This window comes from Oryctolagus cuniculus, chromosome 9 (assembly GCF_051225735.1).
Source record: "Oryctolagus cuniculus isolate XC-2025 breed Fujian yellow rabbit chromosome 9, ASM5122573v1, whole genome shotgun sequence".
Classification (NCBI taxonomy): Eukaryota; Metazoa; Chordata; class Mammalia; order Lagomorpha; family Leporidae; genus Oryctolagus; species Oryctolagus cuniculus.
The window spans coordinates 106,946,740-106,972,236 of record NC_142875.1 but is presented as its reverse complement, the minus strand read 5'-3'; the positions used below and the strand labels follow the sequence as shown (position 1 = coordinate 106,972,236).

General features: G+C 42.3%; 2 protein-coding genes across 11 annotated transcripts in view; one reads left to right on the top strand and one right to left on the bottom strand.

The window, feature by feature from the left end:
• The window catches only part of CLEC12B (C-type lectin domain family 12 member B), a 14,341-nt gene extending 10,045 nt beyond the window's left edge, over positions 1-4,296 (top strand). For both annotated transcript variants that reach the window (XM_002712748.6, XM_089303846.1), the window contains exon 6: positions 1,759-4,296. In XM_002712748.6, the coding sequence (XP_002712794.4) occupies positions 1,759-1,909 (151 nt within the window). In that variant the 3' untranslated portion in view covers positions 1,910-4,296. The remainder of the gene's footprint in view (positions 1-1,758) is intronic.
• CLEC12A (C-type lectin domain family 12 member A) lies at positions 3,848-25,497 on the bottom strand. 9 transcript variants are annotated; one of them, XM_089303847.1, is made up of 7 exons: positions 25,083-25,424; positions 15,436-15,534; positions 14,646-14,834; positions 13,601-13,752; positions 10,499-10,605; positions 7,310-7,582; positions 3,848-6,352 (listed from the first exon to the last, which is right to left on the bottom strand). In XM_089303847.1, the coding sequence occupies exons 1-6, from the start codon at positions 25,171-25,173 to the stop codon at positions 7,579-7,581; spliced, it is 642 nt and encodes a 213-aa protein (XP_089159973.1). In that variant the 5' UTR covers positions 25,174-25,424; the 3' UTR covers positions 3,848-6,352; positions 7,310-7,578. The 9 variants fall into 9 exon arrangements, with proteins under 9 accessions (XP_089159973.1, XP_089159981.1, XP_089159979.1 ...); XM_089303855.1 differs by having other exon boundaries at positions 14,646-14,813; positions 25,083-25,423; XM_089303853.1 differs by having other exon boundaries at positions 15,432-15,534; positions 25,083-25,422.

Genomic DNA, 25,497 nt, shown 5'->3' with positions numbered 1-25,497 from the left:
AATTTCTTTTTTAATGAAATTACTTTATTGATTTTGAATGACTTTTTTTAGACTTATTCATTTATTTGAAAGGCAGAGTCACAGAGAGAGAGAGAGAGAGAGAGAGAGAGATCTTCCATCCTCTGGTTCCTTCCTCAAATGGCTGCAATGACACGGGTTGGGCCAGGCTGAAGCCAGGAACCAAAAGCTTCATTCAGGTCTCCCACCTGGATGCAGGGGCCCAAGGACTTAGACCAACTTCTGCTGCTTTCTGCTGCATTAGCAGAGAACTGGATAAGAAGTAGAACAGCTGGGACTTGAACTCACACCCATATGGGATGCTGGCATTGCAGGCAGCAGCTTAATCCTCTATGCTACAATGCAGGCCCCCAACTAGTCTGATTTTGCACAGATAATTACAGCATAAAGCACATATGAAGTAATATACAAACACACACAAATTATAGTTATGCTTGTGTAACTGGAGCAATATTGGGTATGAAATGATTAAGATGACCTGTTGCTGCAAGGCAGGGTTCAAAGCCCGCAGACCCTCAGAGTTCAACTCCTGGGACGTGTACAGCTGTCAAACCAGCGCATGACCCTCAGCTGAGGGAGGCTGGCCTTCAGGACGACAGAACCATTTCCTGGCTACTGAGTGGAGGCCACCATGTGCAATCAAAGCTAAACTCGAGTGCACCATGGAGGGCATTTGGCACAGGGGTGAGCAACACGGGTTGGGACACCTGCATCCCGTATCAGAGTGCCTGGATTCGAGTCCCCGCTCCCCTTCTGATCCAGCTCCCTACTGATCACATGCGTGGGTCACTGCCATCCACATTGGAGACCTGGATTGAGTTTCAGGCTTCTGGATTCAACTTGGTCCAGTCTCAGCTGTTGCAGGCATTTGAGGACTGAGCCAGTGGGTGAAGATCAGATGCTATCTCTGTGTGTCTCTGTCTCTGTGTGTGTCTCTATCTGTTGCTCTGCCTTTCAAATAAATAAAAATAGCTAAAGCTTTTTCAAAAAAGAATTAGTACATCTGGTTCTAAAGCAAGAAAAGAATATGGCAGTGTAACTTAGGTCATCTGTAGTAAAGCAAGGTTAGGCACACAAAAGACTTAGACCTGAAAAGGCTAATTTTTCTTACAAAATTCAGGGTTTATCAATTTCTTAGCAGAGGAATTGGGAACTATTATCATAACCACATCTAAGCCGGCGCTGCAGCTCACTAGGCTAATCTTCCGCCTTGGGGCGCTGGCACACCGGGTTCTAGTCCCGGTCAGGGCGCCGGATTCTGTCCTGGTTGCCCCTCTTCCAGGCCAGCCCTCTGCTGTGGCCAGGGAGTGCGGTGGAGGATGGCCCAAGTGCTTGGGCCCTGCACCCCATGGGAGACCAGGATAAGTACCTGGCTCCTGCCATCGGATCAGCGCGGTGTGCCAGCCGCAGCGCGCCGGCCGTGGCGGCCATTGGAGGGTGAACCAATGGCAAAAGGAAGACCTTTCTCTCTGTCTCTCTCTATCACTGTCCACTCTGCCTGGCAAAAAGGAAAAAAAATAACCACATCTAACTCTGCCTTTTCTCTCTTCTGTCTTGTTCTCAACCTAAGATTATGATTAACTTGTGACAAAAAACCCAGTTGTGCCAGTTTTAGGAATTTTGATGCTCAGTGGAGGCAGAAGTCCCTCAGTATTTGTATATGTGAAAAGAGAGTAGGGGAATGGAGATCCAATTTCAAATATGAAATAGATAATTAATTTTGAATCAATTAATTTTCAGATTTAATACGAAAGAACTTGCCCAGATCAACGGATCCAAAGGGTGTGCTTATTTGCAAAAAGGAAATATTTATATTTCTCGCTGTAGTGCTGAAATTTCTTGGATTTGTGAGAAGACTGCTGCACTAGTGAAGATTGATGATTTGGATTGACAGGCTTCTTCCAGATTTACCAAGTGGGAAGAGACTTGTGAGTAAGCCCAGGTGAAACAGGAGGAAGCTACAGAGCTGGAGCCAAAACAGAGCACAAGCTGACTTTGTGTTTACAACCGTCAGCAAGTGGAGTTGCTTCTTAGAACATTCTCCACTTCGTTGTCTGATGTCTTCTGTCTGGCATTCTTACTCATCAGTCTTCCTACATATCACCTGCTCGTCTGTTATTCTCTACAGATTTAAAAGTGTGTGAGCTAATCCAACTTTTGTATATGCACCAATAGAAAGTCGAGAACAAAGGAATTATATCCAGCATAAATTTTAGTAAGAATTACAAAATATATTAAAGCCTGAATTTTGGAATACACATGATCTTTTATCATAGTTCAAGTGACCAGGCTTATCAGTTTACAGGCCTGAAACACAAGTCACATGTACATGGATTTTAAAAGGAGCTTTATTCTTTAATTTCTCTTTCACAGTTTAATACCACTGTCAGTCTCACAAAGATAAAAATTATTCAATAAAGGTCAAAAAACCCTGTGCCAGGCCCTCACACATTTTTGTTTCTCTTTCTTTCCATGAGAGGGATAATTTCTTCTTTTGTTCCTCTATGTCTAACCAAAACAGGATTTTTAGTAGCAAATTAAATATCTCTGTTGGGTATTTTGTTCTTATGAAGAGATTATGGTGTTGCTTTCCCCAGGATCTTGTCTTGGTTAATTCTCATGCACCCTCTGACTTTCACACTCACTAGCAGAGACAGTTTTCCATGCCGACCTCACAGGGACTCTGGAGTCTGATTAACTCCTATTGTTCAGAGCCCTCTCCCTGCCGCCCTGCCATCACCACGTTCTATCCGACAGCCTCTACAGAGCGCCAGGCTATCGAGTTCTTCATCAGCCTTTGTGTCAAAACATTTCCTTCTTTGTTTCTTCCTGATAACCTGGCTTACGACACATGGCTTCTCACAAATTTCAGCCTCTCTCTTCCTCTCTTTCACCTCTTTTTCAAAACTCCTGAGAAATATTTCCTGTATATGTGAATGAATGAAATTTTATATATAAAATATATGAGTGTTTATATATATTTACACACATATCTACACACAGAATCTTCAAATATCTCATAAAAGTGTGCACTATCTCATTCCACTTTTCTATAAACTTTTTGAAGTACCCCCATACGGAGAGAGAAAAATACTATGCACATATAAAACATACTGTCAAAATTCCGGGGGAAGGCCATGTTTTTTATTTTTGTGGATAACTTTTCCTCCCTTAGTGAGTAGTTTTATAGTTTCTAAACCTGGCTTCATCGTAGATTTACATGAATAGTTCGTGCAACGCACAGCAGGATAGCTTGGTACTAAATTTCTGAAGTCAGACAGCCAAGCCAAAGGTTACATTCGTATCCTCAATTTCAGAGCTGTGTTTTAGACCATGTCTTGATGCTCTTTGTTTCTGTAACAGAATAACTGAGACGGGCTGATTTATAAACCCGTTGGCTCACAGTTCTGGAGGCTGGAAACTCCAAGACGAAGAAGGTTCCAGCAGGTTTTGTGTCTGGTAAGGCCGTCACCTTCCAAGATGGCACCTTGCGTGCACCTCCTCCAGAGTGGGGCAAGGCTGGACTCCCCCATGGCAGAAGGAACAAGAAGCAAAAAGGGGCTGACTCACCTTTTTTTTTAATCCCACCCACAAGAGCAGAGTCCCTCTGAATAAAATACCTCTTAAAGTCCCACCTGTTAACACTGACCATGATAATTAAATACTAACATGAGTTCTGGAGGGGGAAAAAACATTCAACCCATAGCAGAACGGATACTTGAAATCTCTAAGCTTGCTTTGTAAGCAATAGAGGGAGTTAGTGGAGAAAAAAAGTTAGATGCCAAGCATATGATATGGTGAATACCCAGTTAAGTTTAGCCATTATCACTAGACTAATTAAAGTGAGTTTATTTGGGAACAATAAAAAAAATTCACAAATTCCAAAGCTCCCAGAACCAGAGCAGGTCCAGAGAAGTGCAACCAACCATGTGATCTGATGGCATTTACAGAAAACGCCACTTACAGAAAAACACAGGGGAGCAAAGAAAGCAACTGCTCCGCCACAGCGTTTACAACAGTCAGCTGTCAATCAGCTACAATTTCGCTCGTTAATTGCTTACAGCCGAATCTGTTAACCAAGCCTCTGCTCAAGCTGCGTGGCTGTTACTAACCTCAGCGTGGGGTGGGTCTGTTCGGCCCAAAGCAAGAGCCCCGTGCGAATCCATGGCCTCCTGCAAAGTCCGCTCCCGCGCCTTCTTCCAGAGGAATCAGAGGCTCACCGCCTTCCAGTGCTGTGCTCCACTGTCCTGCACCAACGCTCTCTTCCTGGCTCACAGGTACGAATCTCTGCTTCTACGCCCGCTGCTCTCTGGAGGGGAATTATCTCCGCATGACGGAAAGGTGCCTCCTCTTTGTAAGAGTGTAGTGACAGCTGCTCCCTGCCGCCCGCCATCGGCTCTTCAGAAGAAAAGAGCAGGCAGCAACAGGGAAGAAAACCTAGGGCTCACCTGAGACAGGGCCTGTTGCGCACAGAGTATGTTCATGTTTCCTGAGCTCGCTCTCATGTGGGGGCCAGGCATGTGGGCGACAGGAATAGGTTCTGGCCCCGTTGGATTCCTAGCGATCAGCACTGGAACTCCCCAGGAGCAGTAACTTGTAGTTATGGTTACCAAAGGACAAAGGCTGTGGTTGTCAGTTCAGCAGCTTTGTCTGCAGATGGAATTTGTTTGAGAAAAGTTGCTCTCCAGGGATGGCCTTGATGTTGAAGATTCCTCCCACCTTAACTATGTGTTATATATATATATGTATGTATGTATGTATTAGCTCGTGACAGGTGTGTCTTCAGTAAATCACTTCTAGATTTCTATACCTGTTCTTTGCCATCACCTCTTAGCCATAATTCATCCAATTATTTAGGTGACAGCCTTGTCTTTAAGAAAATATTTTAAAAACAGGCTTCCCTAGGGTATATGGATATGAGTACATATGTGTGTAAACGGTCATGGATAAGGAGAATGTTAGGCACAAAACAGGGACAGTTAGGAACAGAGCATAACTTGGAGTTGTGAGCCAGGAGCCTACGATAGTGGAAGTGTTGTGTGGTGGAACTAAAACTGGGCTGTTGTGGAAAGTACTGGCCTGGTGCCCATCTCTGCCCCCCCCCAAAAAAAGTATTTTTGTGGGTACAACAAATAAATGTAACCCTCTAATTTTTTTTTCACAAACAGCATTTTATTATGAATAGATTATTTCAAGGTTCCTTATGGTGTGTTTCAATAAAGCAACACTGGTGAGCTTCAGGTTTCAGTACCAAAGAGGGAGAATAAATGCTCTTACCAAGTCCCCTGCTGATTCCCAGAGGGGACTGTGCTCTCCCTGCAAAGGGAGGTTCTCTCTTTAGCTCTTCTTTAAGGCCCCTTGGTTCACCTCTTTCAAGTCCTCCAGTAGGAAGTGTGCCTGGGTAGGCGGCCAGTTCTCTGCCAAGGTCAGCTTTCCGGCATTTGGGAGGCTCGGGCAGGACACAGAGTTGGGGAAAGCGTGCGTTTTCAGGCCTCCTGTCAGGAGCTGCGCTAATACACCCTATAGGGTGTGGTGTTCTCTTGGTGCAGTGGAATCACACAGGGCTTTCTGTGTAAGGCAGACTTGGTGACGGACGCCATGGGTGATGGAACGGAGAGGAGTGTTTCCTTATTACACCTGTAGCAAGTGCTTTCTTTTTGTAAATTTAGAATTTACTTCACTTGTGAAAAACAGTAGCAAAAATCCAAAACAACAAGGTTGCTTCTAGTTTCTATAACAGAATTCACTCCCTTATTTTTTTTCCAAAATACTAATCCATCTTATTACTAGAATAAATTCCAATTGGTCTTGATACTCTACATTTACTGGATTTAAGTTTCCCTGATATTCCATGAAGTTGGAATTTCTCTTATTTTTAGAAAAGCAAGGAAAAAATAGCTTGAGGTTCCTGTATTTTCCAGGAAACACTATTTTTATGCTTGACAGTGTCTGCGTTGTATCCGTTTGATGAGAGAGGATGTTGGGTTCCTTGTACTCCACAAATGGGGAAAAAGAAGAAACTTTGAAGATGTAACTGTTAGGAGAGACAAAAACATAGTCTGAGCATTTTCATTCCATTTGTGTGGTCCAAGGAGATCCAGTCTCCCTGAGGGTCTCTTCAGCTGTAGTATCCCAGCATAAGCAAAATAATCGCATGAATCACATTCCTCCATCAGGAAAATCACTGGTTAGTATGCTTTCAATGTTCAAAGATGGATTGGCCATCTTCTGACATAGAATCTTTTTTATTTCACTGCAGCGAATATAATAAACCGATGTTCGATATATATATCCACAATACATGTATTTTAAGTCACCAGTGTTTCTTTTAAACCTAAGGAGAAAATAAATAATTATACTTAGAAAGTCAGATATTTGAAACACTTTCACAGGAGATTATATTTGCAATGTGATGTTGTTGCCCAGAACACTGTCTAAGGTAAATTTCAGTTAATATGCAGAGTACCAAGAATGTCCACGTTAGGTACTTTTATTAACACATATGTGATGGCAAGCACTGCTCTGTTTCTCTTTGCCTTCTCGCCCTTCCCACTTCTGAAATATTTGCTGTTTTTTAATTTCCAGACTTAGCAGCCCTAAGCAAATTCAGAGGATTTAAAATAATCTCATCTAACTAGTCCACTAGTAAATCTCTGACACTGTCTTCCTTAAATGCTTTTCATAATCACCGAACAAGGAGCGCAGGTAATGTGTGACCTTCTAAATTCAACATCATCTCCAAATGACATTTCTTTCCAGCCCTGTTCACAGGTTTCAGTCTGAAGTTCTGACTGATGACCAGCCCATAAACACTAAATTAGTCATCAAGAACTACAGCAATTAAAATACCTCTGGGGCTGCCTGCATCCCATATAAGGCAGCCTGAATTTGAGTCCTGGTTCTACTCCCAATCCCAGCTTCCTGCTGATGCTCACCCTGGGAGGCAGCAGGTGATGGCTCAAGGGATTGCGTGCCTGCCACCCACATGGGAGACTTGGAGTGAGCTCCCAGTTCCCAGCTTCGGGCTGGCCTTACCCCAGCTGCTGTGGACATTCAAAGGGTGAGCCAGTGACAAGTGATCTGTCTCTCTCTGTTATCCCTGTCTCTGTTTCAAACTAAAATTACTTCGTTAAAATGTAAGTGACTAAAAAGAACTACACATTAAAGCCTAATTTGTAAATTAAAAATATTATCTTTTGTATAATCAATACATGACTCTAATAATAATCATCAATAAATAAGTTCAACTAAATTTTAAGAATTTTTGATGGGGGCCGGCGCTGTGGCTCACTTGGTTAATCTTCCGCCTGTGGCGCCAGCATCCCATATGGGCGCCAGGTTCTAATCCTGGTTGCTCCTCTTCCAGTCCAGCTCTCTGCTGTGGCCCGGGAGGGCAGTGGAGGATGGCCCAAGTGATTGGGCGCCTGCACCCGCATGGGAGACAAGGAGGAGGCACCTGGCTCCTGACTTTGGATAGGCGCAGCACCAGCTGTGGCGGCCATTTGGGGGGTGAACCAATGGAAGGAAGACCTTTCTCTCTGTCTCTCACTGTCTATAACTCTACCTGTCAAATAAAAAAAAAAAAAGGAATTTTTGGTGACATAGTCCAGATATCATTGCATTACCATTCCCTGCCAGAAACAAGCCCACAATTAACAATGAGAATAAAAACTAAAGGAAATAACTGATACACATGTTTATATCATATGTGGTTATTGTATGCATATTATTTCAGTATCTTTCTTGATCATTTAAAATATTCACTGTATTTTCCATTCCATTATAGATTACCCTTCCACTTAATAATTAAACACATCCACATTCTACTTTTTCAAAAAATATTCCATCTATAATCTCTCCTGATACACATAGCCATTTGTTCTAGTCCAAACAAGACCTTTTTTTTTTAATCTGAATCCTGTCATTTACCAGCTGATTTTTCTCCTTTTTTTGTTAAGATTTTCTCCTTAATTTTTTTAAGATTGATTTATTTATTTGTTTGAAGGGCAGAATTACAGAGAGACAAGGAGAGACAGAAAGGTCTTCCATCAGCTGGTTTACTCCCCAAATGGCCACAATAGCCAGGACTAGAACAAGTTGAAAACAAGAACCTGGAATTCTATCTGGGTCTCCCGTGTGGGTGCAAGAGCCCAAGCACTTGGGCCATCTGCTGCCGCTTCCCCAGGTGCATTAGCAGGGAGCTGGATGGGAAGTGGAGCAGCCAGGACTTGGTGGCATCTCAAGAGGCAGCTTAATCCTCTGTGCCATAATGCCAGACCCAAGGCCTTTAAAAAATATATATATATATCCTTTCCCCTTTTTTTGTACATATTTTTTCCTTACCTCTGTTCTGTCCTATCACTGCCAACCACCAAAGTTAGGACCGTCTTGTCTTTCTGATCCTGACTCCTAGTCTTGCTAATTCTATCTGAAGGGAAAAGCAGCAAAAACCCAGATTTGTTGTACGGCTCAATGTGGTGAGCATTCAGGAATTCTGACCTGGTACAGCTGCCCTGAGCTCCCTCCTGTTGTGTGTGCACTCCACTAGCACGTGGTTAAAGGCTGAGTTCCCAACATCATCCAGCAGGCCGAAGCTCTGGTTTCTTTATTTAGTCTGATAGTGGCTACTCCCTACATTGCAGGGATTATAAAACGCAAGAGGAATTTTGACACTATTTTTATCTTAAGGCTTTTTTTCCTGTTGCAAGCAAATATGCATAAATCCATTTATAATGAACTACTTACCAGTTCACCAAAAAATTGCACAGCAAATGGTTTTTTATGTACCAAGCCGAAGTTCATTTTTATTCTTTCAAATTCTCCCCATTGGTCTCCAAATGTTTTATTTAAAAATGCCCATTTCCCACTTTGATTATGGCGTTGTCTAAATAAGGTCAGAGTCTGTGAACTCAAGAGGCTTCCATAGCCTTGGCAGCTCATGACAAGAGCCTCAGGTGATTACTGATGTCATAAATAAGAGTGTCAATTGTTAAATCAACAACGGGAGTCACTGTGCACCTGCTCCTCATGTAGGATCTCTGTCCTTAATGTGTGGTACTGTGCGAATAAATGGTAAAACTAGTACTTTGTGTATCTGTGTGGGTGCAAACTGTTGAAATATTTACTTAGTATATACTAAGTTGATCTTCTATATATAAAGATAATTTAAAATTAATCATGATGAAGAACGGGATGGGAGAGGGAGTGGGAGATGGGATGGTTGCCGGTGGGAGGGAGGTTATCAGGGGAAAAGCCGCTATAATCCAAACATTCTTTGGAAATTTATATTTATTAAATAAAAGTTTAAAAAAAATTTTTAAATGCCCATTTCATAAATTGCCTGGCTGCTCAGCCCTAGGAGTGTGACTCTCTGGACTCCTTCTCTGGATCACAGGAATGTGTTTCGCCTTCAGATTAATCATGAGTTCTCTTGGGAATGAACGGTGGGTGCAGCAGGCTGCTTCCCTAAGATGTTTCCTTTTCTTTCCTTTGTCCATTGTCTATTCTTGTGATTGCCACCACTTGAAATGATCTCATTTTTTCTGTCTCATGTTAAGTATCTTCCCTGTATGGTCATATATTGCTAAATACAGATTATTCCTGGTTCAGTATTTCCACTGTGGTATTTATTTATACTGATTACCACTGGTATGTCTGAATTTTTTTCTTGCAGTTTTATGAATTTTTGCCTAATGTAACTTGATGTTTTTTGTTGTGTACCTAGTAAAGATTGTTTATCTTTTTGGAGAACTGTCTGCTTTGTCCTTAGGTAATCTCTGTATTCCTTGTAGTTTTCCCCAACCTAAAGCCCCATTAGTCTGAAATGACTGTAGCTATTCCAGGCTTGGATTAGTGTACAGTGGCATATCTTTATGCATACCTTCATAACTTATCTGTGCCTTTATGTGTATCTTACTTTTAATATGATAACTTACATATGTTAAGCTGACAAATAAAATTGAATGCATTTATTATGTTAAAAATGCCCATTTCAACTATCAGCTATAACAAAAATTCCAAAGGTAAGATTTATTTTAGGTTATTCTGACTTTAAGTATTTACCACGCTATATTCTTTTTATCTCTAGCATTACTCAGTCTGCTCATGTAATTGATGGTTAAGTAAATTCAGGGATGAATCAATCTTTCATTCATCTTTGAATCCCAGAATTTAGTACAATATGAAGTACTTCTTAGAGTCCAGTGAATATTGCTGTCTTCCATAATTAGAGAAAAGCATGATTTACAGGAAGTATCCTTAATTTGGCTACCATAATTTCATTAGTGACTTGTCAAAACAATGACACGACATCTGTGGCAAACTTTCTACACGTTTAAATACATCAAAGAGCTTAATAAGAAAAGGTTCTTTAAAGATGAATTTTCATCTGAAGCTGGTTTTCATTGTAATCTACAAGACTCTTGAGGAAAATATCTATGCACAAACCCAACTATGTAAAATCCAACAAGAATAGACTTACCTGGCAGAAGGGAAAACCAAATTCTCAATTTTCTCTGAGAGTTTATAATCTTTTCTAGGAAATAATCCCAACCAATAGTGAAATAATTCCTTGGATCTTATAAATTCCTACAGGAAATAAAGATGATCTGATTAAAAATCTGAGGGAGCGAATTCTGGCTCAGCAGGTAAGACACCGCCTGGGACCTCTGCCTGTGGGGAGCAATTCGGACTAGACTAAGTTACTGGAATTAAGACTTATTCTATGCATCTGCTCTCCCACAATATGGCGCTGGGAGAGAAGTAAACAGCTTCCGCACAGCTGCCTCCAGTTCAACCAATAAACTGTAGGACTTGCTCCTGATTGGAGGAGAGCAGCGTACTCGGCGTGTGGGCAGCCGAGTTGGGATTGGCGGAGGAGGACTATAAAGGAGGAGAGAGACGGCATGCACCAGGAACATCTATGGGGAACATCTAAGGGAACCCGTGCAGCCCCCGAGAGAACCGGCCGGCGGTGTGCCGCTCCCCTGCGGAAGTGGGGAATGTGGCCAGGGGGAACTGCCCTTCCACGGAGGTGGAAGGGATAGTAGCCAACCCGGGAAGAACCAGCAGCAAACCCGGGGAGGGCCGAGCAGACGAAAGAACAGCGCAGGGTCCTGTGTTGCTCCTCCACGAAGAGGGGGAGCGACATCTGCCTAGGTTTAAATCTTGGCTCCAGCTCCCCACGACAGCTTCCTGCTAATGTGTGCCCTGGGAGGCAGCAGTGATGACTCAAGTAGTTACATCCCCACCACTCACACGGGAACCTGAATCACACTCCAGCTCCAGCTTTGGCCTGACTCAGCCCTGGTCGTTGTGGGCATTTGTGGAGTGAACCAGTGGAGAGGTGCATTTTCTTTTTTTCTCTTTTTCTCTCTCTCTCCTTCCCTCTCTACCTACCTACCTCCCTCCTCTCAAATAAAAAATTTTTAAGCAAATTTAAAAGTCTCATTTTTGGACATTACCTTACAATGTAAATTCTTACAAATTACTGTTTTAAGATAACATTTTTTACATTGCAATACTTTTCAGAACCATTTAAAAAATGAAAGTGGTCCTTATTGTAAGATTTCAGTATTTTTACAATATAATTTCCTATGTCACAAAGAGAAAATACCTACCCTTGCATAACCTTACTTAGGACCAATGAAAAGTTCTCAAGCTTCTGGACTCAAGTGTCTAATCAACATTCAGTCCAGGGGCAAAGGAGGTGGTTTATGACCATAAACACAAGAGGAACAGGTGAGTGGGAATAAAATGAAGCGAAGTCAGACAAAAGTGGTTATAGCATAGAACCCAGAACCAGTCCTGAATCTTGGAGCCAAAATAATAAGGTTTTTTTAATTATCTCAGCCTTTAAAAAATACTTAAAAGCACAAAATGCCAAAAACAAGAAATATCCCCCTATGCAGTTTTTGTGGAACTGGTAGCCCTCCCAGAAGTCCTGTTTTTAGGTGAAGGTACAGAAATTACGTTCTGAGATTTAACTCCAGAGTTCCGACTTAGAAATGCTCACACAGATTGAAGATTCTAGGTGCCCTGTGTCTGCCCACCTATCCATCAACTGATAAAATTTCACTGATGTGCTTTCAAAAAATGTTTCTTTCACTGACGTTAAGATACTAAGTGAATGCCATGAGACTCCAAATCCCGTTAAGTTGGGTGGTACTAATGCCATCTTAGGTGTTAAAATGATCATATTAATTGTGCAATTGATCATATAGATAGGATTAAGTGAAAAGGGATTGCATAAATAAGACCAAGTGTCTGCTAATAACAATAGATAGAATTAAAAAGGAGAGACTGATCCAACATGGGAAGCAGCAGACTCATAGAATGACAAATGCCCTAAACAGCACTCTGGCCTCAAAGTCAGCCCTTAAGGCATTCAGATCTGGCTAAAAAGCCCATGAGAGCATTTCAGGCATGGAAAGCCAAGACACTATGACAAAGAATGGCCTACATGAAGGATCTCTGTGAATGAGATACAAGTGGAAAGAAGGGACAATCAAAGAAGGAGGGAGCCGGCGCCGTGGCTCAATAGGCTAATCCTCCACCTTGCGGCGCCGGCACACCGGGTTCTAGTCCCGGTTGGGGCGCCGGATTCTGTCCCGGTTGCCCCTCTTCCAGGCCAGCTCTCTGCTATGGCCAGGGAGTGCAGTGGAGGATGGCCCAGGTGCTTGGGCCCTGCACCCCATGGGAGACCAGGAAAAGCACCTGGCTCCTGGCTCCTGCCAGGATCAGCGCGGTGCGCCGGCTGCAGCGGCGGCCATTGGAGGGTGAACCAACGGCAAAAGGAAGACCTTTCTCTCTCTGTCTCTCTCTCTCACTGTCCACTCTGCCTGTCAAAAAAAAAAAAAAAAGAAGGAGGTACCTTTCTCTGAAGGGAGGAGAGAACTTCCACTTTGATTATGGCCCTGTCCAAATAATGTCAGTTTGTGGACTCAAAAGGCTTCCATAGCCTTGGCAGCTCATGACAAGAGCCTTGGGTGATGACTCATAAATAAGAGTGTCAATTGTTAAATGAACAACAGGAGTCACTGTACACTTGCTCCCCATATAGGGCCTCTGTCCTTAATGAGTTGTACTATGAGAATTAATGGTAAAAATAGTCTTCAAACAGTACTTTATTTTGTGTATCTGTGTGAGTGTAAACTGTTGAAATCTTTTACTTAGTATAGAGTTGATCTTCTGTATATAAAGATAATAAAAAATGAATCTTAATGAAGAATGGGGTGGGAGAGAGAGTTGGAGGCAATACAGGAATAGGGGTGGGAGGGCGGGTATGGGGGGAAGAACCGCTATATTCCACAACTTGTACCTATGAACTTTACATTTATTAAATAAAAGCTTTCAAAAAATAAAAGCAAATAAATCTTTAAAAATAAAAAAGATGCTACGTTAAAGTTTTAGACAATTTCCCTTGGCTGTGATATCCAGGGATAAACAAAGTCCCAGTCACTTCACATTCCAACTGAGGTCAACCACACCCATAATGGGCTAATACAGTCTTCCCCACAGGCCTGCCCCTCTCAGTTAGGCTGCAAACACTTTCCTCGCCTTCAGGCACAGCCCTGGGCCTTACCAGCTCACTCTTGTTCCTCATCGTCAACAGGCTGGCGTTCAGAGCAGAACAGAACCTGTCACTCTCTTCCCATGTGAGATAATCATCACGCAGGAGATAACAGTGATCCTTGTGCCATATCCAACTCTCTGGGCAAGGCTTACATTTGTGCTCTGGAAAGAGAACTTCATTTTATTTGGTTTGTGTTGACTTTTTATTATTATTTCCTTTACTCTGCATGACATTCACCAAACATACTGTGCTTCATGGCTTTACATCAAAGGGAAAGAAAATGAATTCTCTTCTAGATCCCTGAATACCATTGTAATGTGCCTTACACGTTACTTGAAAAAACTTTCAAATTAAGCACTTGGATTCGAGTCTATCTTCCTGTATTAGAAGATCTGAATAACCTCCCTTTGTAGACTTTGTGTTCATTTAGGACAAAGAAAACTAATTGCAGGAAAAATTTTGTAAAGTAAGATTCACACCCACAGACCTCCATCAATCCTGCCTTTTCCAACCAGGGCACCTCTGACTGTCTGACTTGCTGAATATTGGAGGGATCCCCCCAGGAGCACAAGGTACATGTTGGCTATGATAGCTACAGAAACCTAAAGAAGCTTTGGAATACCAACTCTCCCCAATTCCAAAGGCAATGATTCAGATTCTTTCCTTTCTATGATCTCTTGGCCATCAAGAACTGACTCAAACTTAGGGTTGAGGTCACCAATAAAGAAGTCTGTCTTTCATTGATCTTCCATTGATGTCAGTGCCCACCGTATCAATTAGGGAAAGTATACTCTGTCTAATGTTTCATTGTGTAACAGTCATATTCTGATCATTTGGAGGGCCTATAAAGTTATCATTTCTTTTTCTATTTTGCTTGTTTTTTTCTTAACTATATGGAAATGTCAGTGAGTCTTCCATCAACTACATTCAATTCCTTCCCCCAACATAATGGCTCTCTACAAAAAGGCTGCTAGCTAATGATGAAAAGTTTCTTAAGTGACTTTAAGGTTGAGTTCATGTCTCGCAAACAACTCTGAGAGCGGTGCAGAATTACCTGGGTCTTTTCTACAAAGCTCACGACATAATCGAGTGGCTACGTTTTGTAATGCAATGGACAGGTTCCTGATCTTCTCAGAGGAGTTCTGGTTATTCAGCAGTTGTACAGAAACATTTCTCTGAAGTTCTTCTTCGATATTTTGTAGTTTATTCAATTTTCCCATTTCTATTTTCAAAGTTAGGTAAACTCCAGATCAAAGAGAGAAGAGATGATACAAAATTTTAAACCCTCAATTGAACCATCAGCCATCTCGCCACCCTTTCCTTTCCAGAAACAGTATTAAAAACATTAAAGGGGTTGGAAAGTAATTGTTCTACAGGAGTGAGAGACAGAATAAGTCCCTCTTATGGGCATATCACCTATTATTGTCACAAAGCTTCTAATCAAAGAATAAATGAAATTCAGGTGAACATCTGGTACAACAGTTAAAATGCTGCTTGTTGAAGGGCCTGAGTTAGATTCCCAGCTCCACTTCTGATTCCGCTTCCTGCAAATGCACACCCTGGAAGCCAGCAGGTAATAGCTCTAGTAGGTAGTTAGGTCCCTGCCAGCCATGTGTAAAGCTTGAATTGAGTTCCAGGCCTTGGCTTTGGCCTGACCCAGCTCTGGATGTTGGGGTGTTAGGGGAATGAACCAGGCAATGGGAGACCGTTGGCTGGCTGGCTGGCTGTCTCTGCCTTTCAAATAAATAGATGCAAATAGATAAAATAAGCAAATTGTTTAAAATAATAAAATTAATAGAATTCTAAGTGCTGTCCCTTTCCATCCACATAGGGGTAGTACCTACACGTGATTCCTAAGACCACCAATCCAACGAGCAGCAGAAGGCACAGAAGACTCAGAGTCAAGGTTGTTTGACGCCATACACGGGAGGGAGCGGGAGGCGCTGTAGAAAGCAAAATTAACAGAGACCTGGGGATAGTGTGCAGCATGACTTCAATTACTCATTCACCCACTCCTCCACTGTGTTTCTTTTCTAACATGACCCTCATAAAGGAACATGACTCCTTAGACACTTGAACACTTTTAAAATATTTTTGAAGGATTCATCAAAAATAAGTCAAAAACATCAAGTTCGTTGTGTTGTGTGCAGGTTGGCTCCCACAGGAGAGGGTGTTAACAGATAGACTGATTGAAGAAACTAAGAAACAAAGATGTTGTTTATAAAATGGAGGAGAGAAAGCCAAGCAGTCTAGATGTGGTGTATCCTGTGCATACAAATTTGGGGGGAAAACTGCGGGAAAAGTGAGTGGCTGGCAGCAGACAGGTCAGCCTGAGGAGTCTTTGCTTGAATGGACACCTGTGGTGTGTCAAACCCCCAAGTCCATTTGTTTATGTAGTCCTCAGATAAGCTGGAGAGTTGGCTACAAAATGGTTCATCTCTCTGTAATGTCTCTAAGCGCCTTCCCAGCTCATTTTCTCATTCAAATTTTTCAGTATAGTTTCATGCTTCTGAGTAAGAAGCTTTTATTGAATGTTTTCTCTTTTTTTTGCTAAGCAGTGATGCCTAAAAAAAGGTTATTTCCCTACTAAAAGGCAGGAGTTATGAACTTTATATTATGAATTATTAAATCACTATATGATTTAAAGTACCATATTGGGACTTTTAAAATTCTTGGAAAATGGAATAAAAGATGAATTTATTTTAGAGTTGGGTGTTTGGTTTAGTGGTTAAGATGCCTGTATCCCATATCACAGTACCTGGGTTCAATGCCTACTTCAGGCTCCTGACTCCAGCTTCCTGCCAGTGTAGACCCCAGGAGGCAGCAGTGATAGCTCAAGTAATTGGCTCCCTGCCACCTATGTGGGAGACTTGGATTGAGCTCCTGATTCCTGGCTTCAATCTCAGCCCAGACCCAGCTGTCACAGGCAGTAGGGGAGTGAACCAGCAGGTAGAAGTTCTGTCTCTCTCAAACAGATTTTTACAAAGCTCAAGATAAATGTATTTTGGTGCAAAAACAATTGCATATGAGGGATCTTCAAAAAAATTCATGGAAATGTATATTATGAAAAGAACCATACATGAATTTCAAAAATTTTGTCACCAAAAAGCCTTTATATTTTTAATTCCATTTTTCCATGAGCTTTTCAAAGTCCCCTCTTATGTGAAAATCAGATATTTTAAGGAAATACAATTCAGGGATAACATGATAATTATACTACATTTCTAAGCTATGTCATATATCTTGCTGTTGATGGTATAATAATATCGTGAAGTCCAGAGTGAATTGCAAATAAAATGAGAAACATAATTTCTTTAGACTTTGGAAAGAGTTACCAGTGAAAGAACCACATGGCCAAGACCTTCTATAAGCTTAGAATTATAAATTCAAGTGTTCTCTTTCTCAAGAACTAGTTGCTCATTTACGTATGTATTCAATTACTCATTAGTTATCCACTGACCACCTTCTATACCCTACACACTATTCTGGGTGCCAACAAATACAGAGGTGGGCAAGATATGCAAGTCCTTATTTTCGGGAAGATAAATTTTAATTGTCAAAGGAAATAAATTAATAGAGATAGGTAAGATGGGGGGAGGGAGAGGTATCTCAAATTGGGCTATGGTGTGTAGATATTTGAAATTGAGTTATGTTACAGAAAATAGTTCAGCGATGGACATTTGGTGCAATGCTGAGATGCTGCTTAGACCCATGTTAGAGTCCACGTCATGGACCCACTTCCCACTGCAGCTTCCTGCTAATGCACACTCCAGGAGGCAGCAAGTGCCGGCTCCTGTGCTTCGGGACCTGCCACCAAGGTGGGGGACCCAGGCTGACTTTCTAGCTCCCATCCCAGCTTTGGCCTGGCCCAGTCCTATTTGTTGCAGGCATTTAGAAAGTGAACCATAGGGATGGAAGATCTGTCTCTTTCTCTCTCCCACTACCTTTTAAATAAAATGGAGAAAAAAGGAAAGATCTTATGAACAATGTTCAGATCTTATGGACAGCAGGGCACAACATCCAAAATCAGTGGGAAAAACATTACAGGCAGCAAGGACATCTAGCTCAAAGACCCTAATTTGGGAGCAAACAGAACAAATTCAGAGTGGCCGAAGTACTACGGTTGATGATGCAGTGAGATGTGAGAAATGAAGTCAGAGAAGGTCAAAGATAAAAACAGCAAATAGTTTATAGTCTTTTTTTTTTAATTTTTCTTTAATTGAAAGAGCAACAGAGGGAGAAAGAAATTGATCTGCCATCCGCAGGTTCACTTCCCAAAAGACCACAACAACCAGGTTTGGGCAAGCCAAAACCAGAAGCCAGAACTCAGTCCAGGTCTCCCACAGGAGTGGCATCCCTGGCACAGTAGCAGGGAGCTGGACTGGAAGCAGAGAAGCCAGGACTTGAACCCATATGGGAGGTCAGCATTGCAAGCGGTGGCTCAACCCACTGTGCCACAATGCTGGTGCCATTATAGCCTTTTTAAACAAGAGTAGGAAGTTTGATTTTTTTTTTTTTTTTTGAGAAACCGCTTGAATGATCAGGAATGGAAAACAACTGAATTTTTTGAAAAATGTATTTTATTTGAAAGCTAGAACTACAGACAGAGAAGGGAAAGTCAGAGAGAGATCTTCCATTTGCTGGTTAACTCCTCAGATGGCCTCAACAGCCAGGGATGGGCTAGGCCAATGCTAGGAGTTTCTTCTGGGTCTCCCACATGTATGGTAGGGGACCAAGACCTTGGGCCATCATCTGCTTTCCTAGGTGCTAGAGCAGGGAGCTGGATCAGAAGTGGAGCAGCCGGACTCAAACCAGCGCCCATGTGGGACGCTGACACTGTGGACAGTGGCTTAACCCACTACACCACAGCGCCAACCCCCTGAATATTTTTTTAAAGAAAAACCACTATGACTGCATATGGAGAATGAATTTTGGGAGAATAAAGAATAGAAGTATAGGAAGTAGGGAGAGGGGTAAGAAACCTATTAAAATATTCTGCATGAGAGATAATCGTAGCTTTATTTACTATTATTAGGGAATTGGATAGATTAAGAATACATTTTGAAGTTAGAATCTATAGCACAAATTTATGACCTTTTTAGCTTCAGAAAGTTATAGATGATAAGATACACACATTTATAGGCAGAATCTCTGAGGGTTAAAAAGTACAACACAGTCTCTAAGGCTAGAATGCTTGAGTTTTGATGCTGATTCTGCTATTTCTTACATGTGGGACCTTGGGCAAATTATTTAATCTCTTATGTTTCAGTTCTGCAATGGATTGGGGCAGCATGTTGCTCAGCATGTAGGAGGATTGGGGTGCCTGCATCCCGTATCAGAGTGCCCAGTTTGAGTACCAGCTCTGTTTCTGATTCCAGTTTTATGCTCATGCTCACCCTAGAAGACAACAGGTGATGGCTCAAGTACTTGAGTCCTTGCCCCCAACATGGGAGATGCGAGCTAAGTTCCTATCTCCTGGCCTCAGCCTGCCCCAGCCTCAGCTACTTGGGCCCTTTGGAAGTGAATGAATGGATGAAAGTTCTTTGTCTCTGTGTGTGCATCTATCTTTCTGCTTTTCAAATATAAAAAATTTAGGAAAAAGAAATGAAATAGGGTAATGAAAGCAGGCAAACAGTCTATAAAGTATCAGAGGTGAAACAATTTAATATTTTAAGGCAATTAGAACAGGGCTAGTCCATAGCAGATGCTCAGTAATTGTATTTAAATATGTATTTCTATGTGCAGTTCGAGAGATAGAGATAACTAGGGGAAAGGAAGCCATTTAGAAGGAAAATAAATATATTGTTGCCATTTTTATTGTGAAATGAAATTAGAACTTCATGTGGAAATATAAAACAGCGCTTGTGTGTTCTGGCCTTGAGACTCAGGTAAAGGTCAGAAGGAGGTATTTGGAAGTCATTGTGTTTGAGGCTAAATGACTGAACGAGGCAACTTAGAAGAGCAGATGGAGCGACCCAAGAAAAGGGGGCCCAGCCAGGGCCCTGGAGCACCACGTCACACAGCGCTTGATGTGATGGGGGAAGGATCAAAGCAGAAAGAGCAAGCATGACAGCAGAGAGTGTGTCCAGAACACAGTATCGAAAGAAGACGGGCCGTTCAACTTTGTGAACGTTGCAGGGGAGTGAAGTAGTAGAACAGCCAAGATCTGGCCACTGGGATGAAACAGGAGACCACCGGCAACCCAGACGAGACCGCTCTCCTTGGCACAAGGGCAGAAGCTCATGGCATTGACTGAGAAGGGAAGCATCGGGAGTCAATGGCCAAAAGCATGCTTTCAAAAGGTTGAACTGGAAAAGCTAACAAAGAAATTGAACACTAAGTGGAGAGGTTTACATGGCAAGTTAAGGAATGGATTGTGTTTTAATAAAATAGGAGCAGTGGAAAATGTTGCTGCACTGAGGAGAGAGAAGCAAGAGGGAAATGCAGCAGAAGGGCAAGGAGGAAATTGCAGAACATCTGTGAGAACACAGGGACTCTTTTTTTTCTTTTTTCTTTTTTCTTTTTTTTTTTTCAGAGCAAAATGGGGTGGGCTGTGTTTTGATAAGAGTAGGTGCCTCTTTTTTTTTTTTTTTTTTTTTTTTGACAGGCAGAGTGGACAGTGAGAGAGAGAGACAGAGAGAAAGGTCTTCCTTTGCCGCTGGTTCACCCTCCAATGGCCGCCGCGGCCGGCGCGCTGCGGCCAGCGCACCGCGCTGATCCGATGGCAGGAGCCAGGAGCCAGGTGCTTTTCCTGGTCTCCCATGGGGTGCAGGGCCCAAGCACCTGGGCCATCCTCCACTGCACTCCCTGGCCACAGCAGAGGGCTGGCCTGGAAGAGGGGCAACCGGGACAGAATCCGGCGCCCCAACCGGGACTAGAACCCGGTGTGCCGGCGCCGCAAGGCGGAGGATTAGCCTAGTGAGCCGCGGCGCCGGCCAGTAGGTGCCTCTTAAATTCTCTGGAAGGAAGGCAGAGATTTAAGCCTGAGGACATGGTGACGTGGAAATTTTGGTAGTAGAAAGAAAAAGTGTAGAATAAAGTAAGAGGAAAGGTGAGCGTAAACTGGGCTTGAAAACATATGTAATTTTTGCCAGTAATATTCAACTGCAGGGCAATGAGTGAGTAGATATTTGGATTTAACCAGAACTGGAATTATCAAAGAAAATAACAAACATTTAAGTAAAGTATGCAAGAGAGTAAAAAGTAAATATTACATAATATGAAGTTATTCTATTACATCATACAGAGTATGTTGGATAATGAGTAGATAAGGTAAAATTTTAAAAATTAACAAGAGGGCCAGCACTGTGGTGCAGTGTGTTAAGCCACAGCCCACAGCCCTGGCATCCCATATGGACCCTGGTTCAAGTCCTGGCTGATTCATTTCTGATCCAGCTCCCTGCTAATGTGCCTGGGAAAGCAGTGGAAGATAGCCAAGACCTTGGGTCCCTGCACCCACTTGGGGGACCTGGAAGAAGCTCCTGGATCCTGGCTTTGGCCTGGCCCAGCCCCAGTCATTACAGCCACTGGGGAGAGAGCCAGTAAATGGAAGAGTGCTCACACTCGCTAGCTCGCTCGCGCTCTCTCTCATTCTTTCTCACTGTCTCGCTCCTTCCTCTGTGTGTGTAACTCTGACTTTCAAATAAATAAATATTTTTTTAAAAAGTTAACAAGACATAGATTCAGGGGAATTTCTGGTAAAAATTTAAAATAAAGTAGATTATTAGAAAAAGAAATGGGAAGGAGAGTCATGGGGCACATAAAGAGAAATGCTGGTAATGTGAATTTTACTGTCTGCCATTCTCTTGTGTCATTAAAAAAGGAGAAATGAAACAAGGAAACAAAGAATATGTTGTAAAATATTTAAACACTTCCTATTTTCAAAAAAATATTCTTTAAATTTTTTTTTATTTTATTTGAAATTCGAAGTTAGAGAGAGAGTAAGATCTTCCATTCATCAGTTCACTACCTAGATGGCCTCAATGGCCAGGACTGGGCCAAGCCAAAACCCGAAGCTAGTAACTTCATCTGAGTCTGACACGTGGGTGGTAGGGGCCCAAGCACTTGGACAATCTTCGCTGCTTTTTCCAGGCCATTATCCAAGAGCTAGATCGGAAATGGAGCAACTAGGACATGAACCGGAACCCTTATGGGATGCCCATGTCATAGGTGAGAGCTTTAGCAGCTATGTCACAACGCTGGCCCCACAAGAAAAATTTGTCTTACAGGAAAAGCTCCCAGAATTAATCTATAATTTCTCAAGATTTAAATGTTAATGACACATGGATTCAAATCCTAACATTAAAATTTCTATTCATAGCCAAATTAGGGTCTCAGAGAGGTTACATCCTGTGTATGGGAGTGAGATGGAGGATGACAATTTAATAAGAGAATTCTTTTCTCACTCTCTGCTACTAATTCCACCATCAATAATCTGTGTTCTCCATACCCATGGTTTTATTTGTTTATTTATTTAGAGAGACAGAAGGGAGAGACAGAGATGGTGTTTGTTGGTTTACTTATCAAATGCCTGGGAACCGGGAACTCAACCCAAGTCTCCCAGTGTGAGTAGCAGGGACCCAACCACCTGAGCCATCGCCTGTTGCCTCCCAGGGTGCACTTAGCAGGAGGCTGGAATTGGAAGTGGAGTCAAACTCAAAACCACGCACTTGGAAATGGAACACAGGTGTTCCAAATGGCATCTTAACTGCTGTGCTAAATGCCTATCCCCAAGTTATTTTTAACTCGAACATGCTGATTTCAAGTATGGATACTCCAGGGCAGATTGCATACCAAACAACCAGGAGACAAGATGTAAGAGCTAATATATAGAAGGAGAAACATGGGATTATGAGTGAAATTAAGATTAGAGTTCTGTTGAAGTATAAACTGAAAACCTGCATAAATGGTCTATTTGTCCCATGATTTAAATTTGCACTGAGAAATACAAAGCTCCCAGGCACAATGGGGTTTTGAATGTTGTATCCAACATTACCTCTTCTTAAAGAGCCCCCTCATGGGGCCAGTGCTGTGGCGCAGCGGGTTGACGCCCTGGCCTGCTGTGCCAGCATCCCATATGGGCGCCGGTTCAAGTCCCAGCTGCTCCACTTCCGATCCAGCTCTCTGCTATGGCCTGGGAAAGCAGTAGAAGATGGCCCAAGTCCTTGGGTCCCTGAACCCACGTGGGAGATCTGGAAGAGGCTCCTGGCTTTGGATCGGCGCAGCTCTGGCCATTGCGGCCAATTGGGGAGTGAACCATCAGATGGAAGACATGTCTCTCTGCCTTTCCTCTCTCTGTGTAACTCTGACTTTCAAATAAATAAGTAAATCTTTAAAAAGAAAAAAAAAAGAGTCCTCTCATTTGATTTAACATTTTCTTTTTTATTAAGTTGCGAAAAGATCTCCAAAAGAAGTAGGGGAAATTTTAACATGACATATGTCTAATGTGGTACATGGTTAACTGAAATCCTTTAAAGGACTTTGTGCCAGAACCTACACTGTGGTGCAGTAGGTTAAAGCCCCAGCCTGCAGCGCCCACATCCCAAATGGGCACTGGTTTTAGTCCTGGCTGCTCCACTTCTGATCCAGCTCTCTGCTATAGCCTGGGAAAGCAGTAGAAGATGACCCAAGTCCTTGGGCCCCTGTACGCACATGGGCGACCCGGAAAAAGCTCCTGGCTTTGGATCGGCTCAGTCCTAGCCATTGTGGCCATTTGGGGAGTGAACCAGTGATTGGAAGACCTCTCTCTCTCTCTGTCTACCTCTCTCTGTAATTCTGGCTTTCAAATAAATTTTTTAAAAAAGAACTTTCTGCCTGTCTGTCTCTATTAGAAATATACACACAGACACACACAGCATTATCTTATAAAAAAAAGAAAAACATACAAGCCATGACTTTCCTAGATAACATGTGTTCTGTGTTTCACAGCTTCATCTCAGAGCAGAAAAAAAAAGCTGTACACAACCCAGTCATTTGAAAATACCATCTTTCCCAAAAAAACAATTTGTGGGGCCAGCATTATGGCATAATGGGTTGAGCCACCACATGCAGTGCCAGCATCCCATATTGGCACCAGTTCAAGTCCCAGCTACTACATCCTCAGTGAAATAAGCCAGTCCCAAAAGGACAAATACCATATGTTCTCCCTGATCTGTGAAAACTAATAGAGCACCTAAAAGGTAATCTCTAGAAGTGAAATCCGCTTCTGATCCAGCTCCCTGATGATGTTGTCTGGGAGAGCAGTAGACCACATGGGAGACCTGGATGGAGCTCCTGGCTCAGCTTGGCCCAGCTCTGGCTGTTGTGGCCTTTTGGGAAGTGAACCAGCAAGTGGAAGATCTCTGTGTGTCTCTCCCTTTCTCTGTGTGTCTTCCTTTCAAATAAATAAATTTGTTTAAAATAGGAAATTTGTAAAAATGTGTGTGTTCAATGCACTGATCTGTGCTTTTAAAAGCTTTTATAATCATTTTGGGTTTTTTGGAATTACTGATATATTTTATTTACTATATACAAAATATTGTCATTTAACATATTATTGGTATAAAAATAATTCAGGCTGGCGCCACGGCTCAATAGGCTAATCCTCCGCCTACGGCACCGGCACACCGGGTTCTAGCCCCAGTCAGAGTGCTGGATTCTGTCCCTGTTGCTCCTCTTCCAATCCAGCTCTCTGCTATGGCCCGGGAGTGCAGTGGAGGGTGGCCCAGGTCATTGGGCCCTGCACCCATATGGGAGACCAGGAGAAGCACCTGGCTCCTGGCTTCGGATCAGTGCGGTGCACTGGCAGCAGCACGCCGGCAGCAGCGGCCATTGGTGGGGTGAACCAACAGAAAAGGAAGACCTTTCTCTCTGTCTCTCTCTCACACTGTACACTCTGCCTGTCAAAAAAAAGGAAGGGGGGAATGAATTCAATCAACTACATTTTTCTAGTAACTCCTCAGAATTGATATATGTTTTACAGTGTCAGCACATCTCAATCTGACTAGCTGTATTATAATGCTCAATGGTCAGATGTAGCTAGTGGTAATTCTATCTGGCAATACAGCTCTAAGGATTGCAATATAAAAAGAAATCAAGAAAAACAATAGAAAGTTACAATATAATTGTCAAGACTTATACACAGTTATCTATTATTTAAATTTAGATTATTCAACTCTCATCCTGTTGCATTAAGATACACAATTGGTCCTCTATGGTCCCAGGTTTCTCATCCAAGGATTTACCCAACAGCAGATTGGAAATACTTGAAAAGCTGCCTCTGTACTGAACATTTACAGACTTACTTCTTGTCATTTTTCCTTACATAATACAGTGTAACAACGATCTACATAGCATTTCTTTAAAATCATGTTGTATGGACACTTTCGGTTCCATTAGATAGAATGGAAGGCTTAAGTTAAAATTCCATTTGAATGATTCAGTTCAAACTGTTAACTCATTAATATGTAACATGAAGGGCTATTACCACTTCTACCATCTTGCAAAATCTTACCTTTTTTCCCAAATTTGTCAAGTCCCTTGGTATTTGCTGTCTTGGTAGAGTCCTGGAATTTTAGATCTGCATAGGTAACTTCTTCAGACATGGATGAACACGTTCAGAGCTCAACCAAAAAAAAAGTGCCTAAAAAGAAAAAAGTAAAAGTGCTCTAACACATCTGTGATTTTAGATTTCTCTTTATAAACCTACCTTACCGATCACCTATGTTTGCAAATGAGTTTCAGGCTATGTGCGGCCACAGACAAAAACAGAGAGCAGCTGTTGTAATAGGAAACGTCTTTCTTCCTCATATTTCTTCCGTTTTGTCATTTCTGTATATATACTACATGAAACAGATTTTGAAACTGTAGTGGGATAATATTATTAGTGACCTACAAGGGTACACAAATCATTTGCATCACATGGTGCA

Coding starts and splice junctions, on each gene's coding strand:
- CLEC12A (XM_002712815.6), bottom strand. CDS start 25,173: ATGTCTGAAGAAGTTACCTATGCAGATCTAAAATTCCAGGACTCTACC. Junction 15,535..25,082: donor TGACAAATTTGGGAAAAAAG/GTAAGATTTTGC, acceptor TGCTTTCTACAG/CGCCTCCCGCTCCCTCCCGT. Junction 6,353..10,498: donor TTGGTTTTCCCTTCTGCCAG/GTAAGTCTATTC, acceptor TTTTCTCCTTAG/GTTTAAAAGAAACACTGGTG.